General features: G+C 46.8%; 2 protein-coding genes across 2 annotated transcripts; both read right to left on the reverse strand.

The window, feature by feature from the left end:
• Window positions 1-3,382: 3,382 nt before the first annotated feature.
• LOC123064355 (calcineurin B-like protein 4) lies at window positions 3,383-5,955 on the reverse strand. The gene is made up of 8 exons (XM_044487851.1): window positions 5,412-5,955; window positions 5,169-5,321; window positions 5,003-5,085; window positions 4,654-4,822; window positions 4,483-4,535; window positions 4,288-4,368; window positions 4,071-4,183; window positions 3,383-3,819 (listed from the first exon to the last, which is right to left on the reverse strand). The coding sequence occupies exons 2-8, from the start codon at window positions 5,263-5,265 to the stop codon at window positions 3,747-3,749; spliced, it is 669 nt and encodes a 222-aa protein (XP_044343786.1). The 5' UTR covers window positions 5,266-5,321; window positions 5,412-5,955; the 3' UTR covers window positions 3,383-3,746.
• A 14,750-nt stretch (window positions 5,956-20,705) lies between these two features.
• LOC123064367 (uncharacterized) lies at window positions 20,706-23,487 on the reverse strand. Its single transcript, XM_044487860.1, has 2 exons — window positions 22,663-23,487; window positions 20,706-21,211 (listed from the first exon to the last, which is right to left on the reverse strand). The coding sequence occupies exons 1-2, from the start codon at window positions 23,470-23,472 to the stop codon at window positions 21,050-21,052; spliced, it is 972 nt and encodes a 323-aa protein (XP_044343795.1). The 5' UTR covers window positions 23,473-23,487; the 3' UTR covers window positions 20,706-21,049.
• Window positions 23,488-23,930: the final 443 nt, after the last annotated feature.

The following is a 23,930-nucleotide window of genomic DNA, read 5'->3' on the forward strand; positions in this document are numbered from 1 at the left end:
ATTGAGTTTATTTTTCCTGCAGTCATGTTTTGTTTATTGTTGACATGACGCGTGTGTTGTGTGGTCTCCTGGAAGATTCCCCTTGTCCTTTAAAAAAGTTTGGTTCACTGTGTGTTGGGATGGTTGAATTCACGTGGACGTTCTAGAGGTATGTGGCCTGGTGTTGTTCCACGTGCCTTTGCATGGCTCATGCATGTGCCCACGTTGGCTTCATGTATCGTTGACTGCCTATGCCATCAATTGACACGTTGCTTTTTGGTCTTTTCTCGTGGGTTTCGTTTTATTTTCTTCTCTTTTTCTGGCCGCCTATAAGTACTTCCTTGTCTGGTGTTCGTTCATGTCCCTCTTGTTGTGTCCTTCCTGTTCGTTTGGTCTCTGTTACGGTGCGGGAGGGCGCCGGCGAGGTGGTACAGGTCGCCGATGGACGGTAACACCCACGGCCCCGGCGGGAGTCTGCTGGTAGGGTGCACGGCCGTCCGCCGTCGTTTGGGTCGCCAGCCTACAGCCCGACTCTCTCTCTACGTGTGGCTGGTCTTGGCTGTTCGGCTGGCCGTGATTTCGTTCATTCTTCATCTGGTGTTTCATGGTGCCGCTCCGCACGCGTGTCGTGGTTCTTTTTTGGCTGCTCGGCGATTTGGTCAGCCATTACTCTCTCACACAATTTGTTGTGCAGCAGATTTGATGTAGGATTCGCCAGTGACCGTACGAGTACACTGCGGAGTTGCTGCCACTGCCGCCACTACCTGGATTCGCTCGCCGGTGTCTGGAACCGCCCCATGGATTTGTCTCGCTGGTGCTTGGAGTCTCCGACGCCGCCATCAAGGTATCCCGTCCACCTTCTCCATTCCCTGCTATCCTCGTGTCCGGTCCTCCCGCGTTTGCTTGTGTGTTGGCTGTGTGTGCTCTTGCTTCCGCGTGCGGCGTGCGTGCCTGTTGCTGTGTGTGTCTGTGTGTACGTACTTGTGGTGTGCTCGTGTGCGTGCTTGCTAGCTGCTGCTGGGCACCGGGCCATGGCCTTTGCTGTACGCAACTATAATTTGCTAAAGAATGCAGTTTCCTTGCTGCTGACCTGTTGAAGTTGCTGCCAGGGAGAAATAGACATGGCATCTGCAGGTCAATCTTCAGTTAAGAGGCTGGGAAGCACCAAATATATATCATTCGGTTAGAAAAGGTACAAGCTAACTTATTTAATTTGTCCAACTTTTCATGCTTAATATTCTGTATATTTCAAATTCTAATACTAGCAGATGTGTTTTGCAAGTCGTGGGAGGATTGAGTAAATTGATGATCATTGAGTCATCAAGGAGACGAGAACTTGATGAAAAGAACATTGGATGCAGCATATGGGGCAGTATTTTGATCTCATCTGATGCATGTATTTATTCTTTGTCTTTATAACATGATATTTTATTAATTTTTTATCTATACTTGTCGTATCGCCGTATTGCTGAATTGTTGTATCCCATGTCGTCGTACCCTTATCGCCGCATCCATGTTGCCGTATCGCTGCTTCATAGAGGAAAATAAAGATGCTGAACTTCTGAATGATGTTGGCATGGTGCCCAGAAGATAAATATTGGGTTGTTAAAATTATTGTTCGGCTGGGATCTTTAAACGAGGATTCTTACCTTCATACATATCCTACACCTTTTGTTGCTTTGTAAGCATTGATAATTTGTACGCTTTGTTCAAGGTGTTGAAATTCAAGCCCTAATTCATAATCATCAATTAAACATAACACATAGATTTATGCATGAGTATGAAATTCTGTTATTTTTAAAGACCATACTTAGGAACCAAAGTATGACAGCAACGGCTTCGCGGCAACCGTTTTACTATCGCGGCAAACTGAGATTGAAGAAGTGCAAATATGAATTAATGGATATGTAGATATATCATTCTCTACTTCTGAATGAAATGGAAAACAATAATTTGATATCTGTAACAAGAAGAATCTAATAAGAAAAATAACATTCTACTCAAAAAGAAAATGCCCAAGCTGCCACTATTCAGTCAGCCCAGGAGTAAAGTTATACCAAGCAATGCCGCATCAACATGCTCTTTCCCTCCAGAAAGAGTTTACAAGACGGACAAGAATTTTAACCAAGATTTGTGACAACTTCTCATAAATTCTGCCGCTTCGCATTTCCCGCAATTGTGCAGGAATGAACAACTCAATAACACCAGAGAAGTGTAGAATCGTCAAGTCTAAGCCACACTAACTTTGTATATCTATGTAACATGTTTAGCTTAGTTTATTAGTAGTGTGTCTCTTTTTTCTCATGTAATTTTCTGTTCGTGTGATACACCATTGTCTATATCAAATGGGCATGCTCTTTATTACCCCAAAAATGTTTTATCTATCAAATTTCTTCAACCCTACCACTAAATGTGTGAAACAACATTAAATTTACGAATCAAACAAGTAAGTACACATAAATATACAACAAGGTGCGACGTGGCGTAGCGCACACAATGTGTGAAAAGCCAATTCCTTCTCCCTTGTGTTCTCATTTTTCTTGTAAAATTATCTGAGACAAAAGAAAGAAAAACCAATCCTCCTTTGTGCTCCTCTTACTCTTTTCAAGAACTAAATTAGGAGCTTATAGGAAAATGATGCATCTACAGATAAATACTGCACAAAATTAACTCCATCTATACCCATTTCTCTTGTAGAGAAATATCTGAGCATGATTATTAGTGCTATATTGTGAGAAGGAAGGACTTGCTACATGATTTTCAGAGGACTCATCAGGCAATCTGGTTTTCCAGTATCTGTTTCAGATTTGTGTACTTAGCTATTGCTGAGACACAAGGAACTTGGTGAAATGGTTATAATATAAGCAAGGTCCATCACCTTTTCTCTAAAAATGTAAGTTGTGGCCAAATGTATTGCTTACAGTTACCTTTCCTCCAAAAACATTTATACTTTCATGTCAGTTGCTGCTTTAGCCTGGCCTTCTAGACGGTGATGATTTTCAGATATTTTGCATGGTGTTTTCTAGATTTGTCTTTCTCGAAGGATCCCGTCAGATTGTATCAGATCGTGCGCCGCTTTGCCGCTAAATAAATCATATAAGGCTTCCCTATCATGATTCCCCCGAATCTCACACTCCCGGCCTTCCAGCCCCATCACCCAAACCCAGCCGGACCATCAACATCTCAGTTCTAAGAAGAGAACAAGAGCTTCCCAATTCTGCGCCAAGTATCACTCATAAAAGGCCTCATTATCATGAGTCCCCTGAATCTCGCACTCCCGGCCTCCCAGCCCCATCACCCAAACCCAGCCGGACGATCAACATCTTAGTTCTAAGAAGAGAGCTAGAGCTTCTCAATTTTGCGTCCAATATCTACTATATTACTATGTGTCGTAAATCTCAAATGTATGTACCAACTAGATGGATTTCTTGTATGAAATACTTTGTCACAATTTCCTACCTATGTACCAACTAGATGTAGCATGTTCTTGTATGAACTACCTTGCCACAAAAGAAGTCTTGGGTCAACTTACCAAATATTACAAAAAAAACTAAATATCTAATTAGTCCATGTGGCGCGGCGGCACGCCGCCGCGCACTACCCGCTAGTATACTTCACGCACCGTCGGTCATCTTCAACCGGATTTCCATCTCTTGTCCTCCTATTTGAGTTCCAGACATTTCTGCTGCAGCTCACTCTTGAATGCGCTGCCTCCCAGCTCAGGACCAACGGATCATATGACACCGAAAATAAGTGTTAATTGTGCCTTATTTGCTGATTCCACTGTAGTCTTCGACTTCGGAATGCATTACAAAGCTCGGAAATGTCGTCGTAATGTCCCTGAATAAACAACCACAACAACAATAAGATCACGTGAAATGGAATGGGCAAAAAAAATTAAAAATTAAAAAGACCTCTACTCTCTAGCATGGCATAACTGATGGCACTCATCTAAATGCCGCATTTTTGTATCAGAAGAAGATTAAACTAAGAAATCGCAGGTGAAGCTGAACTACCGATTCTGAGAAATTAAAAGGAAACATCAGCTGTGAGCAGTAATGGAAAGTAGAGCAGCAGATGATGGTACTCACTGGAGATAGGGCAGTGACATGTTCCTCAGCGACGCTGGGTTCTGCTTGACAAACTCCTCCCACTCCTTGGGGTCTATCCTGCCATCACCATCCGAGTCTGCTTGACTGAACGTCTGGCAGTCCAAAAGGAGCAGAACAGCACAGAACATGTTAAGAAGGAAAACGGGAAAATACCTCCGATACATGGAGGGAAGTATCAATGTTGTTGATTACATACATTATGGACAATCTCCTCGACGGCGCTATCGGAGAGACATAGGTCGGACTCATCAAGAAGCGCCACCACCATCTCCCGGAGCTGTGCAGGCAATGTGTTGATTATATAAATTTTTAGAATTCAGAAATAACGCGTCGACATTACAATAAAGTGCGCCATGTGCTAGGTTGGATGCGGAAATGATTTAGTACTTGCCTCTTCTTTCTCGATGTAGCCTGTCCCCCGCAGATCGTACAGCTTGAATGCAACTGCAGGGAGGACGATGATGGAGACAAACGAAAGATTTTTGATTGGTTTCATAGGGAGGAGAGGACAAGAAGATGAATGGACGGCAAACTAGGAGCGAACAATGGACAGGAGGCGTACACGCGGTCTTTTCAGATTCAGGCGCTTTGGGGTGGAAGATGCTGAGCGAGCGCACGAACTCGCCGAACTCGATCACGCCGTTGCGCTTGAGATCGAAGAGGTCGAACACCCTGTCCGCGAACAGGTTCGCCCCTCTGCTGGTCCTGAACAGAGCCAGCCGGAACTCCTCCTGACATGAACGAAACAACCAGCCACAAGTTCAGAACCCAGGGGCGAGATCATCGGACAAGATGATCATGGAGCTCGTGAGATGGATGTAAGGAGAAGCTGAGCTTCTTGTAGAGCTCGTACCTTGTGGATGAGGCCGTCCTTGAAGATGGAGAAGCTGAGCTTCTTGTAGAGCTCGTACCTTGTGGATGAGGCCGTCCTTGAAGATGGAGAAGCTGAGCTTCTTGTAGAGCTCGTACAGCGCCTCCACCTCGTTCACCGTGACTGCACGCAAAGTTCAGTTGAGTCGGTTGCAGAGGAAAGGCAGAGGCAAACTTCTGGAGCTGGGAATGGGGGTGCTCACGCACAGGAGGTCTCGGCGGCGAGGACGGCGGGCTCCTCGTACCCTTGGGCGCGCTGCTCACGCTTCCGTGGCGACGGCGACGACGAGAACGCGCAGCCCATCTGTGGATCCTTCCTACGCCGGCCGGCCGGCGCCGCGGGGGGCTCTGCGCGCTTCTCTGCAGGCAGGGCAGGCGTTGACCTTCAACCGAAAGCCCAGCAAGAAGGAAGGGGAGCACCATCGACCAAACCGAAACACACAATCTGACCCGAGAGGCTGAGACCACCTCGCCGGCGGGGCCTTCCGCGGCTCCGCACAGCTGGCTCTGCTCCGGTGACGCTCGGCACGGGCGGAGAAATCTCCGGCCGGGGCCTCGAGGACGGACGGACGGACGCGGCTGTCTCCTCTTTCCGCTGCCGGGTCTGCGTCAGTCCGGTCTGTCCCCTCGCTGGACTCCTCCTCCTCCTCGGGCTCGGGGGCGGGCGTGATTTAACGAGGCGGGGCGGGAGGTCAAACGGTGGCACTATTTCCCGCTGCCGCGCGACAGCGACTGCGAGGCCGCGAGGCCGAGCGCGTGGACCGCCGGGTGGGGGCTTCGTACGCCGTCGCTGTCCCCCCAGATTTCGCCGCCAGTCACGCCCTATCCTCTCTCCGGCGAAGATTCGGCCGCCGTCACTGGGGCAACCAGTTCCGGCCGTTGAATTCTGCGTCCTCTGCCAATAAACTACCGAGTACTGAGCAGCCGCCCAAATTGCATCACCGCCGTCAGCTCGCACGCGAACGCGGAAGCGTCCCGCCGGACTTTTTCTTTCTACTACTATCTGCTACTGCTCCAGATGGTTTGATTCCCGTTGTTTTTCACATCGACACCTGCGCGCGCGCGCACGCTCCCGTCGCGTAGGCTGCGCGCGGCGCGGCACGCGGCGGAGCACGGCAGCGTGAGCGCCGGCGGCGGCGTCACGTACGTCAGGCGCTTTTCTTTGCCGGTTAGAAAAATGGGGTTCGCTTCCCCGCGCGTGGGATGGGCCGGTGGACGTGGCGATCGGGGACGGGCGTCTGGCCAGGTGCACGGTACACGGAGTACCAGGACTCGTGTAGCGCTGACCATGCCCAGAATAATGCACTATTTTTTGTCAGTGAAGTGATAATTCACTATATTAACAGGCTGGTACAGCCGGGGCCGCACGGTAACTCGTTATATGCATGTTTTGTATTCCCTCCGTTTTTATTTACTTTGCATATTAGAGTTGAGTGAAGTCAAACTTCACAAAGTTTGACCAAGTTTATAGAAAAATATAGACATTTATGATAATAAATCTATACGATGTGAAAGTACATTTAATAATAAATCTAATGTTGTTGATTTGTTATTGTATATCTTAATATTTTTGTATATAAACTTGGTCAAAGTTTGTAAAGCTTGACTTTGATCAAAGCTAATATGCGAACTAAATAAAAACGAAAGGAGTATAAGACAGATTGCTTCGCATTCTTGTTCTTGTTATTGGCACCACATTTTTAGTAGAGCTTTCATTATGGACCACATATGGTTATATGTAAATGCATTTTAGAGTGCTTAGAGCATCTTCAACGGGCGCGCTAAACAAGCACCGCGCCACAAATTTAGCCAGTTTAGCGCGCGTGACCCGGCGGGTGGCTCCAGCGGGCGCGCAATAACCGCGCGCGCGGTATAAGGAGTTGGGCGCGCGGTCAGAATCGCTATCTCGCGCGGTGTATTTGGGGCGCCCGCTTCCGCGCGCGGCACAGTCGAGCGCTCGCGCTGCACTTTGTCTTCTCCGCCTCCTACGCCCCGCGCGCGCCGGCGCCGGCAAACTGCACTCATGGACGCGCGCGTCGGCACCCCGCTCACCTCATCCTATAGCCGCGACCCCTCCACCGCCGTCGTCGCCGCCGCCGCGCCGCAAACCCTAGCCCGGGTGGCGTTGGCCTCGCCTCCGCCGGAGCTCCTCCGACCATCGGCCTCGCGCGCGGCCTCTTCATGCCGCCGTGGATGACCTCGGCGGCGGGTGGCGTCGCGCCGGCGCCGGCCCGAGCCGCTGCCCCCTCCTCATCAAAGCTCCCCAATGCGGCGCGGCCAAAGAAGGGCAAGACATCGGCGAAGAAAGACAAGGCGGCGGACGGCTCCGGCACCTACAAGGCGGTGAACTTGGTTGGATGAACTTGTGGGCATGATTTTGAACTTGTGGGCATGAACTTTTCTTCATCAACTTGTTTGTGTGAAATTTTATATGTCATGTTCATTGCATTTTGAATGTTTCAACTTCATTTCGTGTTCAAAATGTGACATATATGCAATGCTGCGGCGAGTCGCGCGCTGCATTTTTTGCGCACTGCTGGAGCCAGCGCGCGCTGCATTTTAGCGCGGCTGCTGGAGCCAGCGCTGCGCGCCGCGTCAAAACAGTTTCTTGCGCGCGGCGCATTCGGCGTCTGTTGGAGATGCTCTTCGTATATTAGTCTATAGTAAAATATCTATAAAGACTTGTATTTATGAATGGAGAGAGTACACCGTACGGTTGTTCTTTTTCTGGTTGCCGGCACCACATTTGTGAAAGACGACTGCTAGGCGTCAGAATCCTGGGTAAGGATCATTCACCGCCACACCCACCGGACCCCGTAGCAACCCCTCACAACAGTCATCTCCACGCAGCAACTATTAGCCGCATTGCAGCTTCCCGTCATCTGCGAGAACCATGGGTCATAGCACGACACACGTTGTGTTGCGGCTCTGCCGCCGGTGAGACCCACGAAGCCGCGGCAGCACTCACACGTTTTAGTGCAGCTCATCCGCCGATGAGATTAGTGGGTCGTAACATCACACTCAATGCATCGCAACTCTGTTGCGGGCGAGTAGCACCATGGATGTTGTGTTGCAGCTCCCCGCCACCATTGAGATCCGGGGGTCCCAACACCACGCAGGTTGCATTGCAGCTCTGTCGTCGCAACACCTGAGATGGCGCCCTCCATGCATCTAGATGGCACCTACGTTATGGCTGCTCGGACATCCGCAAACCTCCCCATATTTGATTCTAGTTTACGAAAATTCGAACGTGTGGACTGGTCCGTGGACGTTTGATGCATCGCATTGGATGACAAAAAGTGTCTGGGCCGCGTTGTCCAAACATTTTGACGCACAACCTTGGAGATGCCCTTACACGATAAGAATCTTACATGTTTCGTAGTGAGATTTATAATGGAAATGTCAAACGGCGACCGAGCTCCATGGAGGTCTTAACTTGAAAACTTCAAAATTCAAACATTTCAAATTCAAAAAATTCTGAAAAGAATTACAGATATACCTAGCAACATAGTGTACGTGTACGTAATTTTTCAATTTGAAGTATGTTAAAATGAGAGCTACACAAAAAACCTAATATGGGGATTTTTAGCATATGTAATGTGCAACATCAATGTCCATGATTTTTTTTGTGTAGCTCGCAATTCAAGGTATTTTATTCTGAAATTTTGCACACATACACATTACATCCTCATATATATACCCCCTTCGTTCCAAAATAGATGACTCAACTTTGTACTAACTTTGGTTCAGAATTTCTGAAACGAGAATTTTGAATTTTAAAATTATGAAAATTAAGGCCTTCATGTAGGTCGGTCTTCAAAATGCCCTACTTCTACTTGTATTATAATTTGTTTGTATAAATGTATGTGCAGATGGGTCCCTTGGCGGGTTTGGCCTGAATATGTGTCACCCATGTCCAGTGTAATAGATTTTTTTTCCTTCCACCTATGGGTTGTTTCTGTTGTACTCCTCGTACAGTTGACGGCAGGTCGGCAGCGCAGAAGTCAAACGTCTCACAGTGCTCCGGATTTTGACGTTTTTGCGCTTGGCGAACGGCGATCGCGGGCTGAGCGGACTGCGGCCTCCGGAGAGGGAGACGTACAGGTGCATATCGTCTCTGTTCTGTGTTGAGCAAAAGCCTCGGCTCGTCCGTGCGTCCACGCCACAAACCGGATGAACCAGCGACGGTACGTGCGTCCACCACGGCAGCCTGGTTGTAGCCAAAAGGAGAGGAAAACGAGGCGATCTTCTCCCCGCTTTTGGCCGCCGACGGCGAGCTCAACAGAAAGAAAGAGCAACGGCACGGGGTCCCTGTCTGTCATGACGAGATATTATTGCTTGGCAAGCTGCTTCAGTTCAACGTGTATTGTATGTTATCCTGCTGCGACTCAATTAATCAGTATTCTTTTTATGTAATCATTATGTTGTTGTCCTGCTTACGCTAAATCAAGCACCCCGGACGGCGTGACCATGCCACACCGGCGTTTGTGAGCCAGTCCAAAGCGTCCGCGCTCCGTTGAGCGCACAGAGACCGAGTCACCCGTGCCGACCCTGAAACCTTTTTTTTTGTCGATGGTAAAAGAGTTTTACTTCATAAACATAGGGTTACAATCAAGTGGCAAGAGCTCCTCCACACACGAGGTCCCCGTCCACGCCATACAGCAATAGTACTCTCTGTACGGCTATACGTAGCCAAACGATCTGCTACCCTATTCTGCTCTCGTTTAATTTTCGATGGAATAAACTCTCTCTCACCCATGAGATGACGAATCTCAGCTACTAAGTGACCATAAGCCGAGCGGGAAAGGCTCTCCCCTGTCAGAGCTGACAGGGCCTGAGAGGAGTCGGATTGGACGATGATGGGAAGATCACAATGCTGAATTGATAGTGCCATTCCTTGCATTATTGCATGTAGCTTCGCCTCCAGCGCATCATTGCAGTTGAAGATACATTGATATGCGGCAAAAATTACAGTGCCTTCGTATGATCTTAGTATCATGCCAGTAGCTGCAGACCCATCCGATGAAGAAAACGATATGTCGACCGAAAGTGCAGCTTGGCCTTCTGCCGGTCGCGGCCATGGCAGCCGCGGCGTCTCACCATGCGGCCGGACCGGATCCTCATTGTGAACCACCATCTTCCCCTTGATAATCTCCTATGTCGAGTGCTTCCTCACCAACTGTAGTGAGTGCATGTAACTCTGGAGGTACTCAGCCGTCGCCGCCGGAGTCGGGACATCTTTACCATGCGCCATGTCCGACCGCAACGACCAGATTCGCCAAATTAACATGATAGTACAATCCCGCTTTTCATCAGAGCAATTCATAAGAATATTCAGGAGCTATTCCTTTCCGATGTCTCGAAGCAGTTGATGATCAGGAAGGTTCCAAACTGGCCGCATTTGCGTCCACACTGCTCGAGCATAATCACAGGTGACCAGCGCATGGAAACTGGTCTCCTTTTCTGTACCACAGAGCGGGCAAGTATCTCGAGTTGAGATATGCCTATGTTTCTTACAGTAGTTCGTTGCTAAAGCCCCCGACACTGCCTTCCACGCCATTATTCTCATTTTGAGTGGAACCCAAGCATCCCATATGCGTCTCCATATGGTTCTGTGGCCACTCGGGTTACTGCTAGATGAGCCTGCAGCGTGTTCCACATGGCTCTCGGCTGCCAAATGATATGCACTCTTGACCGTGAACACTCCACTCTTTTCTGGAAATCCATGCCAGGAAGTCCTGACCTTGCCTTGGCGACGTTTTGATCTTCACTATCTCCCGGACGTCCATATCCCAGAAATATTTCTGTAGCAATTCCATATTCCATGCACCTGATTCCTCAAGGAAGTCCGCTACCCAATTATATCTGCAATTTCCTTTCGGAGTGATTGGCTTGAAATCATCTCTCCTCGGGATCCATGGACCCCTCCACGTTCTGATTAGCGAGCCATCGCCCACACACCATGTTAGCCCTTTCTTCAAAAGCTCGAGACCGTACATGATTCCCTTCCATACAGCCGACGAACCAGAGGGAAAGGCTGTATCAAGAAGATTCCCATTGGGAAAATATTTAGCTCGTAGCACCCGAGCACATAAACTATCAGGACTTTCAAGCAACCTCCAGGCTTGTTTTGCAAGAAGCGCCTGGTTAAACGCCCTCATATCTCTAAAACCCATGCCTCCCATATCCTTGGGCAAGATCATTTTCTCCCAGCTGAGCCAGGCCATTTTCCTCTTTCCATTCTCTACTCCCCACCAATACTGTCTCATCATACGTGTTAAGTCATCACACACCGAGGCCGGTAGCCGAAATACACTCATAACATATGTAGGTATTGCTTGTGCTACAACCTTGATCAAGATTTCTTTGTTGCCCGTTGAGACATATTGTTCACTCCAATCAATTAATCTTTTCCTCAACCTTTCCTGTAGTGATTCAAACTGTCCCTTGTGCACTCTTCCTTCTGGCACAGGAAGACCGAGGTACTTAGGTTCAAACACTTGATGTTTAAATTCCAGGATACTTTTGACATCATCAACCACTACAGGAGAGCAATTGTCTGAGAAAAGGATGGAACACTTCTCCGGGTTAATGAGTTGACCCGTAGCTGAGGTATAAGTGTTCAACAGCCTCTTGACAATGAACGCCTGATGGCCCGAAGCCTCAAATAGCAGCATAATATCATCCGCAAAAAGAAGGTGGGAAATAACCGGTGCCCCACGACAAATTGTCACCCCCTTTAAGGCACCTTCAGCCACTGACTTTGACAATAAAGCAGAAAGAGCATCAGCAACAAAGAGAAACAAAAACGGTGATAAAGGGTCACCTTGCCTTAGTCCTCTTGTAGGGAACAAACTCTCCAGCAATTGTCCATTGAATTTGACAGAGTATTTGACTGATCTGACACACACCATAATCCATGATATCCACTGTTTAGCGAATCCCCATTTGCGTAGTGCACTTTCCAAAAAATCCCAATCGAGCCGATCATATGCCTTTGACAGATCAAGCTTGTAAGCACACGACGCCGACCTGTTTTGTTTTAGTGACTGAATGTGATGAATGCATTCGAATGCAATTATAGAGTTATCAATATGAGTCTACCGGGGACAAAGGCACTCTGATTCTCCGATATTAACTCCGCCAGCATTGGCCTTAGCCTATTCAGCAAACATTTTGAAACGATCTTATAAATGACATTGCATAGGCTTATCGGTCTAAAGTCCTTAAGTTCCCGGGGAAGGGAATTTTCGTAATAAGAACAATAGCCGTATCATTGACACCATCTGGCATTGCACCTGACCTAAAGAACTCCAACACAGCAGTTGTAATTTCAGCTTTCAACACTGCCCAATTCCGTTGAAAAAATCTCGCCGGCAGACCATCCGTCCCTGGTGCTTTAAGGGGACCGATCTGAAATAACGCATCGGACACCTCCTTCTCCGAGAACGGAGCACAAAGTATATCATTCATCCCTTGGGTTACTTTCGATGCAATACTCTCCAAAACGACCTCCGGCGTCAAGGTTGGGTCCTTTGTATACACCTCCTTGAAATACGACGTAGCCATTCGCTGCATATCCATCGGAACCGGACACCACGTACCATCCGCACGCCGTAAACGTTGGATATAGTTCCGCCTAGCCCTCCACACGGCGCGACGATGGAGGTACGCCGTATTTCGTTCTCCCTCTTTCAACCATGTTATCCGAGATCTCTGAAGCCAAAGCATTTCCTCCCTATAGAGGAGTTCATCTAGTTGATGCATCTTCTGTTTTATCAGGTTTCTATCAGCGTCATGGAGCTGCAGGTCCGCCAACTCCACGCGCAGCTTTTCCAGATCAGATATGACATGCCCAAAGTTCTCTTTGCTCCAAGATCGCAACTTGTTCATCATCTCTTTTAGTGCGTCATGGACCACACCAAGGTTCCCCGACGGCCGGCTCCGCTCCCAACGTTCTGCCACAACCGAGGAGAGGCCCGGATGTCTCTCCCACATGATCTCATATCGAGATTCCGACCTAGTTCTTAGTGGTGATGAAGATAAGTGAACCAGTACCGGCACATGATCCGAACAGGAAGTAGCAAGATGAATCACCTGCGTGAGGGGGGACAAGTCCCTCCATGCCTCGTCCGCACAAGCCCTGTCAAGACGGACCCGTACGTTTCTATCTCCAAACTGGCCATTATCGTATGCATTGTTGAGAAAATCGTTAACTGGTAACTGCTCGATTGGCTGGCGAGTAAGAGATTAATAGGCTAATCGGCAAGTTAATCGGCCATTTAATTAATTAATCGAACGATTTATCGGTTAGTCGGCTACTCGGTGACCCTACGAATAAGGATTAATCCGCAAGTTAACTTGTTAAATGAACGAATTCTTGAACAGGGTCGTATGTGAACGGAACTCCACTAAAACCAAGATCCCATAATTCACATGCTAACAGGCAGTCACGAAACACTTGCATTTGACTTTCAGACCGCTGTGACTGAGAAAAGTGCTCATGTTGCCACATAGCTTCATTAAAATCTCCACACACTAACCACGGTTCAACAGAAACTGCCCTAAGATTAGATAGAGCACTCCACATACGATGCCGATTCTCCACTCTCGGCTCGCCATAAACAAAGGTTGTCCTCCAAGATTTATCGTTCGCAGCATCCACTATCCGCACGTCTATATACCGTGCACATGCATCCAGGACTGTAACTTGCAAACTCTCATCCCAGTAAAGGGCAAGGCCTCCACTAAGACCCTGACTTGACACTCCCGCAAAACCTTTCATTTGTAGTCTCCACTTAAGTCGCTCCATTTTATTTGAGGCTTGTCTAGTTTTAGAAAGGAAGATGAGCCCCGGGGAATTGGCTTAGAGAGGGCCAAAACCTCGCGAACTGTCCGGCGGTCCCCCCCGACAGTTCCAACATAACAGACTCATTGTGCCAGGCGGTCCTCCCTCAAGGAGGCCGCCGATTTTTCGCCCGTTGCATCGTCTGAACTAGTTTTTGCTCGCTTGCTTCCACTACTACTGCTAGGTGAATTGGTCCCATCATCCTCTCCCTTACCAAGGGTAAGCGTAGGAAAATCCTCCTTTGCTCTCTGGGTGCCAAGCACCTCTTCAGGGTTCACTCCATCCATAGCTAACCTTTTCCTGGCCGTCGGATCCACCTGCATGGAAGTACGATCAGTCTTTGAGGGGCTTGTAGATGTGTCCAGAATATCGGGATCAACCACCCCCATGCCAGCCTTAGTCTGCTGGGGTGTAGCATCATACTGCCTTGCCCCTCCTCGCACCGGGTTTTCCTCCTAACGTTGTCTATTAGGGCCATCAGCATACAACCACACCCCGTATTTCTTATCCTTTTCCTCATAAATGCCATTGCCACATTCTTTGTACTCATGGCCAATCAAGCCACAGACGCTGTAAAATCTGTCCAATTTCTCATAACGCACCAGGAACACTTGCCTTTCATGGCCTCGAACAATGCTAACAAATTTTGTGAGAGGCTGGCTAATGTCATGGCGTATTCTTATCCCGATATAATCCCCTCTAGTATTTCCGTTCAGCCTCATCTCCAAGATCTTACCTGAGTTCCGGAGTAGATGTTGCACAATCTTCTCTTGCAAAAACCTTGAGGAAGCTTGTGAATTTGAAGCCAGATTGGCATGAAGGTCATAGGTACCTCCTCTGCCTTTGTGAAACCATCATATGGGCACATCAACACGAGCATATTCCAAAACAGCCATGGTCCTTGATCAAGCATGCGCTCCCAGTCACCAAGACAGGAGGCTTGAACGATGAACAGATTCGGTCCAACCGGTCGAAACCTAACCGGCTGGGCTGCGTTCCACGCCGCGCGCATCTCCCTGTAGAAAGCAGTTTGGCTGAAAGACTTGTCCATGTGAACCCTAGCTAGGGCAAGCCACCTGACGCTTTCGTTGATTTCAGGATCATCCTCATCGATAACAAGATCATCGAATTCCTCTTCTTCCAAGTTAAGTTGTTCCAGGAAATCTCCTAGATCCGACTTCATAGCGGCGCTACCCCCGCCGCTCGTTCCCGACTGGGCATCCGCCGCCGATGCCATCGCGATCGGATCGTGGGACAAGACAGGCCCAAGCCCTACGACGGGAGAGGTTTTGTAGATGCAACGGACTCGCTGGCGTTTGATTGCCAGGGAGGACGAGTTTGTGTTGGACAGGGACTCGCCGGCGATTAGATCGCTCGGAGGAGAGAAAACCCTAGCCGCGACCCTGAAACCTAAACATGAACCCTAAACCCTAACCCCTTTTTAGCTCTCATTAATAAAGGTGACAAGACCTCCTACGTGACGCCTGTAGGTGGCAAATGGGAGCTGCTATCGCAAATTCAAAAAAGGCCGTGACAAAAAAAAGATGAATTCAAATAATATTTTTTAATTCAAAAAATATCAAAATTTGAAGAAATGTTCATGAATTTTAATGTTTTGCACAAATTCAAGAAATGTTCATGAATTTAAAAAATATTTTCCAATTTTAAAAGTGTATGTAAATTATCAAATATTCACCATCTTAGTTTTTCATAAATTTACAAAAGTATTGATGAATTTGCAAAAATGAAAAGAAAAAGAAGAAAGCAAAATGAAAAGAAAACCGAACTGAAGAACAAACCTAAAAACTACAAAATTAAGAACTGGTCAAGAAAACCAGAAAAGCCAGATGAGAAACACACACACACAAAAATCAAATAAAAAAAACCATTTGAAAGCTTCCCAGAACCGGAGGTGGAAGCTTCCCGGTCAGGTGAGGGGGCGCTTCCCCACTAACGGGCAGCCCACTAGAGGCGGTGCGTGGGCGACGCGTGTGATACGTAGTGATGGACGAAATCATCACTTGAGGAGTACTCGTTACAAAGATTACTCCAACTTTTCAAGCTGCGACAAGTGACGCACATGCAGCGCGCCACTTGTCGCAACCTGTGAGTTTTCTTTTTTTTCATAGATTTGTTTATTTAAAACATTTCATCTCTTAAACCATGCGTTCAAATTTTAAACCGTTTTCACTATTAGATTTTTCGCATCGAGATCTTCAAAACTAGATTTCATATTGATAAGTTTAGACGAACTTTTTTTCACGAAAAAACCAAATGAAAAAACCGAATCGAGAGCACGGGTTTTTTTCCTTTCCGAGAAAGGCACGCCCGTTCCTCTCACGAAATTACAACCGTGCCTCTCGCGAAAGGACAAAAAATATGTTTTTCTCCGTTTCCGAGGAGGCACGGCCGCGACTCTCGCGGAAGCACAACCATGCTTCTCGCGGAAGCAAAACCATGACTCACGCGAAAGAACAAAAAATAGAAAACGTGTTTTTTCGTTTTCGAGAGGCACGGCCGTGATTCTCGCGAAAGCGCAACCGTGCCTCTCGCGGAAGCACAACCGTGCCTATCGCGCAAGCAAAACCGTGACTCACGTGAAAAAAAAATAGTACACGTGTTTTTTTCGTTTTCCAGAGGCATGACCATGACTCTCGCGAAAGCGGAATCGTGTCTCTCGCGGAAGCAAAACCGTGACTCTCGCAAAAAATAAATAATAGAAAAAGCATTTTTTTCCCGTTTCCGAGAGGCACAGCCGTGACTCTCGCGAAAGCACAACCGTGCCTGCCGCGGAAGCAAAACCGTGACTCTCGCGAAAAAAAACAGTAAACACGTTTTTTTCGTTTCCGAAAGGCACGGCCGTGACTCTCCCTAAAGCACAACCGTGTCTCTCGTGGAAGCAAAACCGTGACTCTCGCGAAAGAAAAAAAACAGAAAATATTTTTTTTCGTTTCCGAGAGGCGCATCCGTGACTCTCGCGAAAGCAAACCCGTGCCTCCCGCGGAAGCAAAATCGTGACTCTCGCGAAAGAAAAAAAATAAAATACGTTTTTTCGCGCCAATTATTTTTATTTTTTTATCGAAAAGTTAAGGAAGACCGGTAAAAAATCAAAACGTCAAAAATCCCGAAAAACCATTTAAAAAGCTGAAAACGCGTGCAGAAAAATAAAAAACAAAATCCGGAGGAAGCGTCCAAAACGCGACACGTGAAGAATGGCTGAGAGCGCGCCAAGTAACATTGATAGTTGCGAGGCTCCCGAATAAGCGCTCGTTAATTAGTTGCTCTCCGTGATGGAAGGAACTCTCGTTTGAAGGATTTTTCCCCTACCGTAGCTACTAGGTCGACCCAGTTCGTTGTTTTTCTTTCGCCCGCAGGCTCAGGAGATGACACTCGCTCGCTCGCTGTAAGTTTTGTCGGTTTTTTCTTCTTATGTCTGTCTATTGGTTGGACCGGTCCGTTTTAATTGATATTTTTTCTTTCCTTTTTTGTGTTTCTCTTCGCCGTTTCCTTTGGTATTTTACGGTTTTTTTCATTCTTTCTATCTTCATTTTTCTTTGTTTTCTTCCTGGATTTCTTCACTTCTTTCTTGGTTTTCACGGTTTACATGATTTTACATCTGTTTTTCTTTGTTTTTTCTTCCCGTTTTCATTGGTTGCTTTGTTTTCCTTTCTTTCCCTGCTGATTTCCACTCAATTGCATTGCTTTTCTTTGGATTTACACATTTTTTTTGGTTTTCATTGTTTCTTTCTTAGTTTTCTTTGTTTCTATCTTAGATTTCTCCCTTTTTCTTTGTTTATTTGTCGAGTTACAATGACTTTTTTCTTTCTCTTGTTGTCTAGAGTTGGATTTTTTTAACACATGTCTACTTACTTCATCACGCAATATACATTTTTCGTGTACACATGAGTCATTTTTTAAAAACATGTTGAACAGTTTTAATACACAATGTACATTTTTCTTGTCATATATAGTATTATGACTTTTTTGTACATGGTCTATATTTTTTAAATAAACATTGAACAATTTTAGTGACATTAAACATTTATGCAGACTTTTGGGGATGAGAGCGACTACACTACATAATTGGAACTTGCCTTCACATAAATAGTTTTTTACTTTCTATAATGATTTTAAAAAAATAACAGACATTTTAAGAAACACATGAATATTTATTTAAAATGCACATTCGTTTTTTAATGTCATTAAACATATTTTTACCTACGCAGTCTTTTGTTTACAATGTATAAACATTTTCCATGCCCATGTTGATTTTTTCTAAATACATGATTAACATCTTATTTAGAGATATATTTTGATGTCAACTTCTTTCAAACATATTCCACATTTTACGTATACACCAGGACATTCTTTATATGCATGTTTAACATTTTTGAAAACTTATATATATTTTGATGTCTGCCCTTTCCCATACATATTGTAAGTTTTTTTGTATACATCAGAAACATTTTTCATATACATGTTTAAATTTTTTCAACTAAATGATTAACAAATTTCAAACATATTTTTTGATGTCTACTATTTTTTCATACACATTTTACATTTTTTTGTATACATTGGGAACATTTTTCATATACATGTTTGGTATTTTTGAAATACAAATTAACATTTCCCAATATATTTATTGATGTTTATCTTTTCACACGCATTATACAATCATCATACACATTGCAAACATATTTCTGTAAGCATTACTAAGATTGTTCACATACGTGATTAACATTTTTAAGTTTATATTTAAACTGATTTTTATAACCAATGTAATTAGAATATTTCAAAATACAAGAAAAAATAAAGCAAAAAATGAAACTTAAAATGTAAACAAATGGATGAAAAAAGGAGCGCTGAAGGCCTATGGTCCAAAATGGACCAGCCCATTTTGTGGCTGCTTGAAGTGAGATGTACCTATTGTCTCGCGTGAAGCGAGACATAATCGCACCCGTGATACTCATCGCAGCAGGAGATACATAATTGATTGTTGGACATTTTAAACTGATCTAAATAAAAACCTTTTTTGAGAAATACTTATAAATGACTAAATAAAGTGTGCATTAGAAAAAAAAACACTGCATACAAAAAATATTTCGTCATATACGACAAAAATATTAATTGTGTATTTGAAAAATGTTCATCATGTATTACAAAAATTATAAAAGGCAGAAAAAAATAAAATTGTAAAGGAGAAAAAAACTAAACAGAAAAGGCACACAAGTTTTCTTTACTGAAAAAACCCAACATCCACCGAACGAACAAAAAAATGCTAGGGAATAAATGACACCGAATGTCTCAGTGTGACCGATCCACGCCAAGGTCTAGAGCCGCTACCACGCCACCGGCAGTTGTCCACACCCAACCGCGAATGCATGCTGCCAAGCCATGCGCGAGGTCAGTGTCGCCGCCCGTCCAAGTCATCCTGTGCCGGATAGCCAAGAGCGAAGGAGAGGAACACCAGTCGCCGACCACCACGAGGGGCTTTGCCCTGGGGGTGGAGGAGAGAGGGGGGCAATGGCGCCGTGTGTGGTCTGCGGGGGATGACATAGGGGGCAGTTTTTTCTCCGGGTCAGGTTAGGGCACAAAGAAAACTACTTCACAGCCGACCCTCCAAGTCACCATAAAAGAAACAAGGGCCTGTCTAGGCACATCTGACTCAATCGAAGTAGAAAAAGAAAGACAAAAGAAATGCTTACACAAATCTTAGCGTAAAATCAAGACATAAATCATAATAATAACCGAGCGAATATAGTTTGAAGTACATCACGCAAGCCGCTCAACAAACCAGAAATTTTCCTCCTAAGAAGACCTAGAAAATTTCCCTCTCATCAATCCTGCCTAGTGCGCGGACATCGATCCAGCGACGAACGGCCCGCCGCCGTCCATGTGCTCGAAGAAGTCGATCATGTCCCCGTCCTCCATCTCGAGGTCCGCCGGGGTCTTGTCGCCGCGCAACCGCACGCCCTCGAAGAGGAAGACGCCGGTGCCGTAGGTCACGTCGGGCACCTTGCGGTACCACGCGTCCAGGAGGACCTGGAGCTTGTCCGCCCTGCTCATGGTGTGGCGGAGCACCTTCTCCTGGCTCACCACCTTGATCGTCACCATCAGGGGCTTCACCGCCGCCTTGGAGTCCCTCCCGCTGCAGGGCGGCGGCATGGCTTCCGCCGTGTGATTTTTGCGTGAGATCCGTGGAGTTCGGTTGCGTGGAACGGATGCCACGAGGTGGCCTGGCTTTATAAAAGTTAGCTTTGATTTACTTCCTAACAACCGTTTCCTAATCTCAACTCCGACCAATGCGCCCAAGGGAAATCCCTTATTTGTGGGAAATAAAGTGGTTTGTTTCCAACAAATAAATGTAGTGGCAAACCCATTAGTTTCCCTGGCTAGCAGTGGCCTGCATGCAACGATCGACTAGGCAAAGTGCCTATCCTAAATATAAGCTTTTTTTTGCATGGTAAATATAAGCTATTTTAGAGATTCTAAGGGCATGTACAATGGTTCTATTTTAAGAGTGCCACGTAAGATAAATGATGAGGTAGAGGAGAGAGAAATCATAAGAGAAGGCTTGTCTTATCTTATTTAAGAGAAGACAAGAGATGATCTCTTAGCACAATTTGTCTCACTATGTTTTTAGGAACAACTAATTATTGAAGATAAGGCTAAGAGATGACTCATTGTAGACATGTTTTTTTGTCATCTCTAATTTACATGCAAAACTTAAGATAAGACTATCTTATCAACCATTGTACATACCCTAATACGGACTATGTAGGGAATAAAACGAGTGAAATACGTCTATATACATCCGTATGTACTTTGTATTGAAATCTCTAAAAGGTCTTATATTTAGGAACAGAGGGTGTACACAACACTGCCTTGCTGACTACTAAACAACCAGAATCAAAGATAGTATATACATAGAGAAGTGTCCGACTTTTAGCGCGCTCGTATACCAAAACATAGTCCTTTTGAGGCGTTGTCTCCTGGAAAATGGGGATATTGTCTCATCGAGTATCCGATCTGACCTTTGCCTTTTGCATCAGAAGGCTTTCTATTTCCCGGCAAAACTCAAATCAGACCAAAGTCTCGACTATGAATTGAGAAGTGGTGACACCATCCATGCAATTATGTACAGCCAACACTATCCCAAGAAAGCACCTATATGTTTTCCCCCAATGATGGTACAAAATGACTCCATTTTGAAGCAGTCAGGCATGCTACAACGGCAACGTCAGATGGCACCGATGCAGCCCTGGCAGCAGAACCAGGCCACCAGGATGCCCAGGGACGCGCCGGCGAAGACCTGCGACGGGGTGTGCCCTAGCAGCTCCTTGAGCTTCCTTTCGCTGATGGGGTGGCCTTGGAACAGGTCCTCAACGATCTTATTGAGCACCTGCATCATCATCAGTCATAGAGCATACATTTCAGGTATGTAATAATAGGCAAACAACAGACGCTCATCGGTGGGAAAAGATGTAACCACGATCTTTGAAGGATGGGAGGTGCCAACGCAATGCAAGTTAGTCACTATGCTTGTATGTATCCAAAACCAAATTGAGAGACTTAGAGCGTGTTTCGTTGATACCCTGCAGTGCCAATTCAGTGTCATGAACTCGGAATGCGATAACCTACTCAGGTACCCAGGCAGCAGGGTTGCTCAAAGTTTTCGTGGTTTAATTGAGTTAGTTTATAAAAAACTGACTGACCCGAGCCCTATGTTATTGCAAGGTGAAGTGTTGTGTATCAGCAGAGCAATGGAATGGCACTATCGCAAAAGTTCAAATTTGAGCTGCTAGCTAGTCACTACAGATTTATGGAACTGTAAGTTACGAACAGCGTGTCGTAGCAATTACGACCCCTGAACATAAACCAACAAGCAAACTTATAAACTTGTGACCTGATCCATTATGGGTGCTAAAGTCTAAAGAACAGCATGTTTAGTCTTGTACACCAAAAGAGACGAGCCATGCATGAAACCTTTCAGAATTCGAGTCAAGGCATCAAACAACTGACTGACTTCTGCAATTTGGCTAACTTGACAGGATGTCCAATCCGAGACCCTGAGACTGATCTTATCTAGCTATATATAAATAGATATGCAGTGCAATTGCACCGTAGTTAGTAAAAAAAACTACAACCACATGTATACAGCCAGCATAGTTTCACAAAGATGGCAAATCATGGTCCGCATTCTGAATCCAGTTTCAAACTTTCAATTGTACTACACATATGAACAATCAGTTCTCATTTTTCAAAGGAGGGTGGTTAGACCTGTCTCACAATGAAAACACACAAGCAATCCGAATAAAATGAAAACTAGTCCTGGTTGTTACCCCACCAAACAATGGGATGAGAACTTGCTCAAATCTTAAGTACATTCAGAAAAATTTGATCACACTAAATCAACTAAAGCAGAGTAACAAGAACAAGAGTACAAGCCCAGTAACAGATTAGTGTCAATCTAGATCCTCAAAGGCTCAAACTGTGCACGCATTCACGCAATGTAACAACTGGTAGAACCCCCAAAAATCCTAGTGAATCTAGCATGAAACGGCATGTAGCACCATTATGGACTGAACATTTGATAGTTTGAAACTCATGGATGGCATGGATGCAGAAGAGTGAGCTGAGCTCAAACTCATCCATCAATCGACAGAACTGGAAAACATTCTACTCCCCAAACAACAATGAGCTCAAATTCATCCATCCTCTGAACTCTGCTTCACTTTATACAGTGAGCTCTGCTCATCTAACACGAGTACACAACATTTGCCAGAATAAAACGTACCGTGCAACTAGATACTTAGATCACAGAATGGATAGAAGCAAGCAGCATGAGCTCACCTCGGCCTGCATCCCGGCGTGGCGCCGGACGCCGGTGGCGTCGTACATGACGATGAGGCTGAAGCCGAGGCAGACGGGGAAGAGCGCGTCGCCGACGCCGTGGCAGAGCGCGACGGAGGCGGTGAGCGCGGTGCAGAGCGCGGAGTGCGAGGAGGGCATGCCCCCGGAGCTGCACAGCGTCCGCAGGCTCCACCGCCGCTCCACCACGGAGGTGAGCAGGGCCTTGGCGGCCTGCGCCACCGCGAACGCCACCATCCCCGACACGAACGTCGGGTTCGCCGCGAGCGCCAGCAGGTACGGGCTCTCCCGCGCCTTGGTCACCGCCGCCGCCGTCGTGCTCATCAGCAGCGTCCCTATCCCCGCCCCGCCTCCGCCCGCCGCGGCCAGGCCGGGCAGCTCCCCCCGCGCGCGCCCTCCCCTCAGCGCGGCGGCCAGGATCCGGGAGAGCGACGGCGGCGAGGACGAGGGCGACGGCGCGGCGGCATCGGCGGGCGCGGAGGCTAGCGTCTGGAGACAACGGCGGCGGCCGTGGCGGTGGCGGCGCGGGGGATTCGGCGGCCTGGAGACGTGGTCGAGGAGGCTGGGGAAGGCGCTAGAGAAGCGGCTGGAGCTGAGCACCTCCATGGCTGCTGCTCCGCATCGCCGCCGGAGGACCCCGCGAGTGAGCGCGAACGGAGGAGCTGGTGTGGCCGTGGCGATTGCGTGGGGGCTCGGCACTGACAGACACCTCACTGGACGGAAGTCCGAAATGCCCCTGAAGTTTCTGGAGTCTACGCGGCGCGCGGCGGCGGGCAGTCTGGGGATTTCCATGGAGCACGCCGGAGCTCCAGTCGTCCAGTGGGCATCTTACCGCGAAGATTCTGGGACGAGGTCGCCGTCTTGAAACCGGCGCAGCCAATCCGACAGAGCCGCGTGCACAAGTTGCCAGAGCAAGCCGGGTCGTGGGACCTCCTTGTCGGAGAAGGTCCCGCTTTGCAACGTGGGAGCTCGTGGGTTTAGGGCTCCTTTGATTCAGAGGGTTTAGGAAGCGTAGAATAGAAAACGTACAGGAATATGATGCACTGTCCACTGAAATCCTACGTCAGTAAATTAGAGGATTTTTTCCATGAAGTCCAATCTCATGCTTGTTTTCCTGTTTAAATGAACTAAGAAGTTCCTATAGATTTGGTTCCTGAGAAATGCAATCCTATGAATCAAACAACATGTAAGTGTGAAAAGTGTAGGATGATAATATTGTTGTGTTGTTGTATTGATCTGACCCTTGTGAG

The sequence above is a fragment of the Triticum aestivum genome, chromosome 1A (genome assembly GCF_018294505.1).
Source record: "Triticum aestivum cultivar Chinese Spring chromosome 1A, IWGSC CS RefSeq v2.1, whole genome shotgun sequence".
NCBI classification, from domain to species: Eukaryota; Viridiplantae; Streptophyta; class Magnoliopsida; order Poales; family Poaceae; genus Triticum; species Triticum aestivum.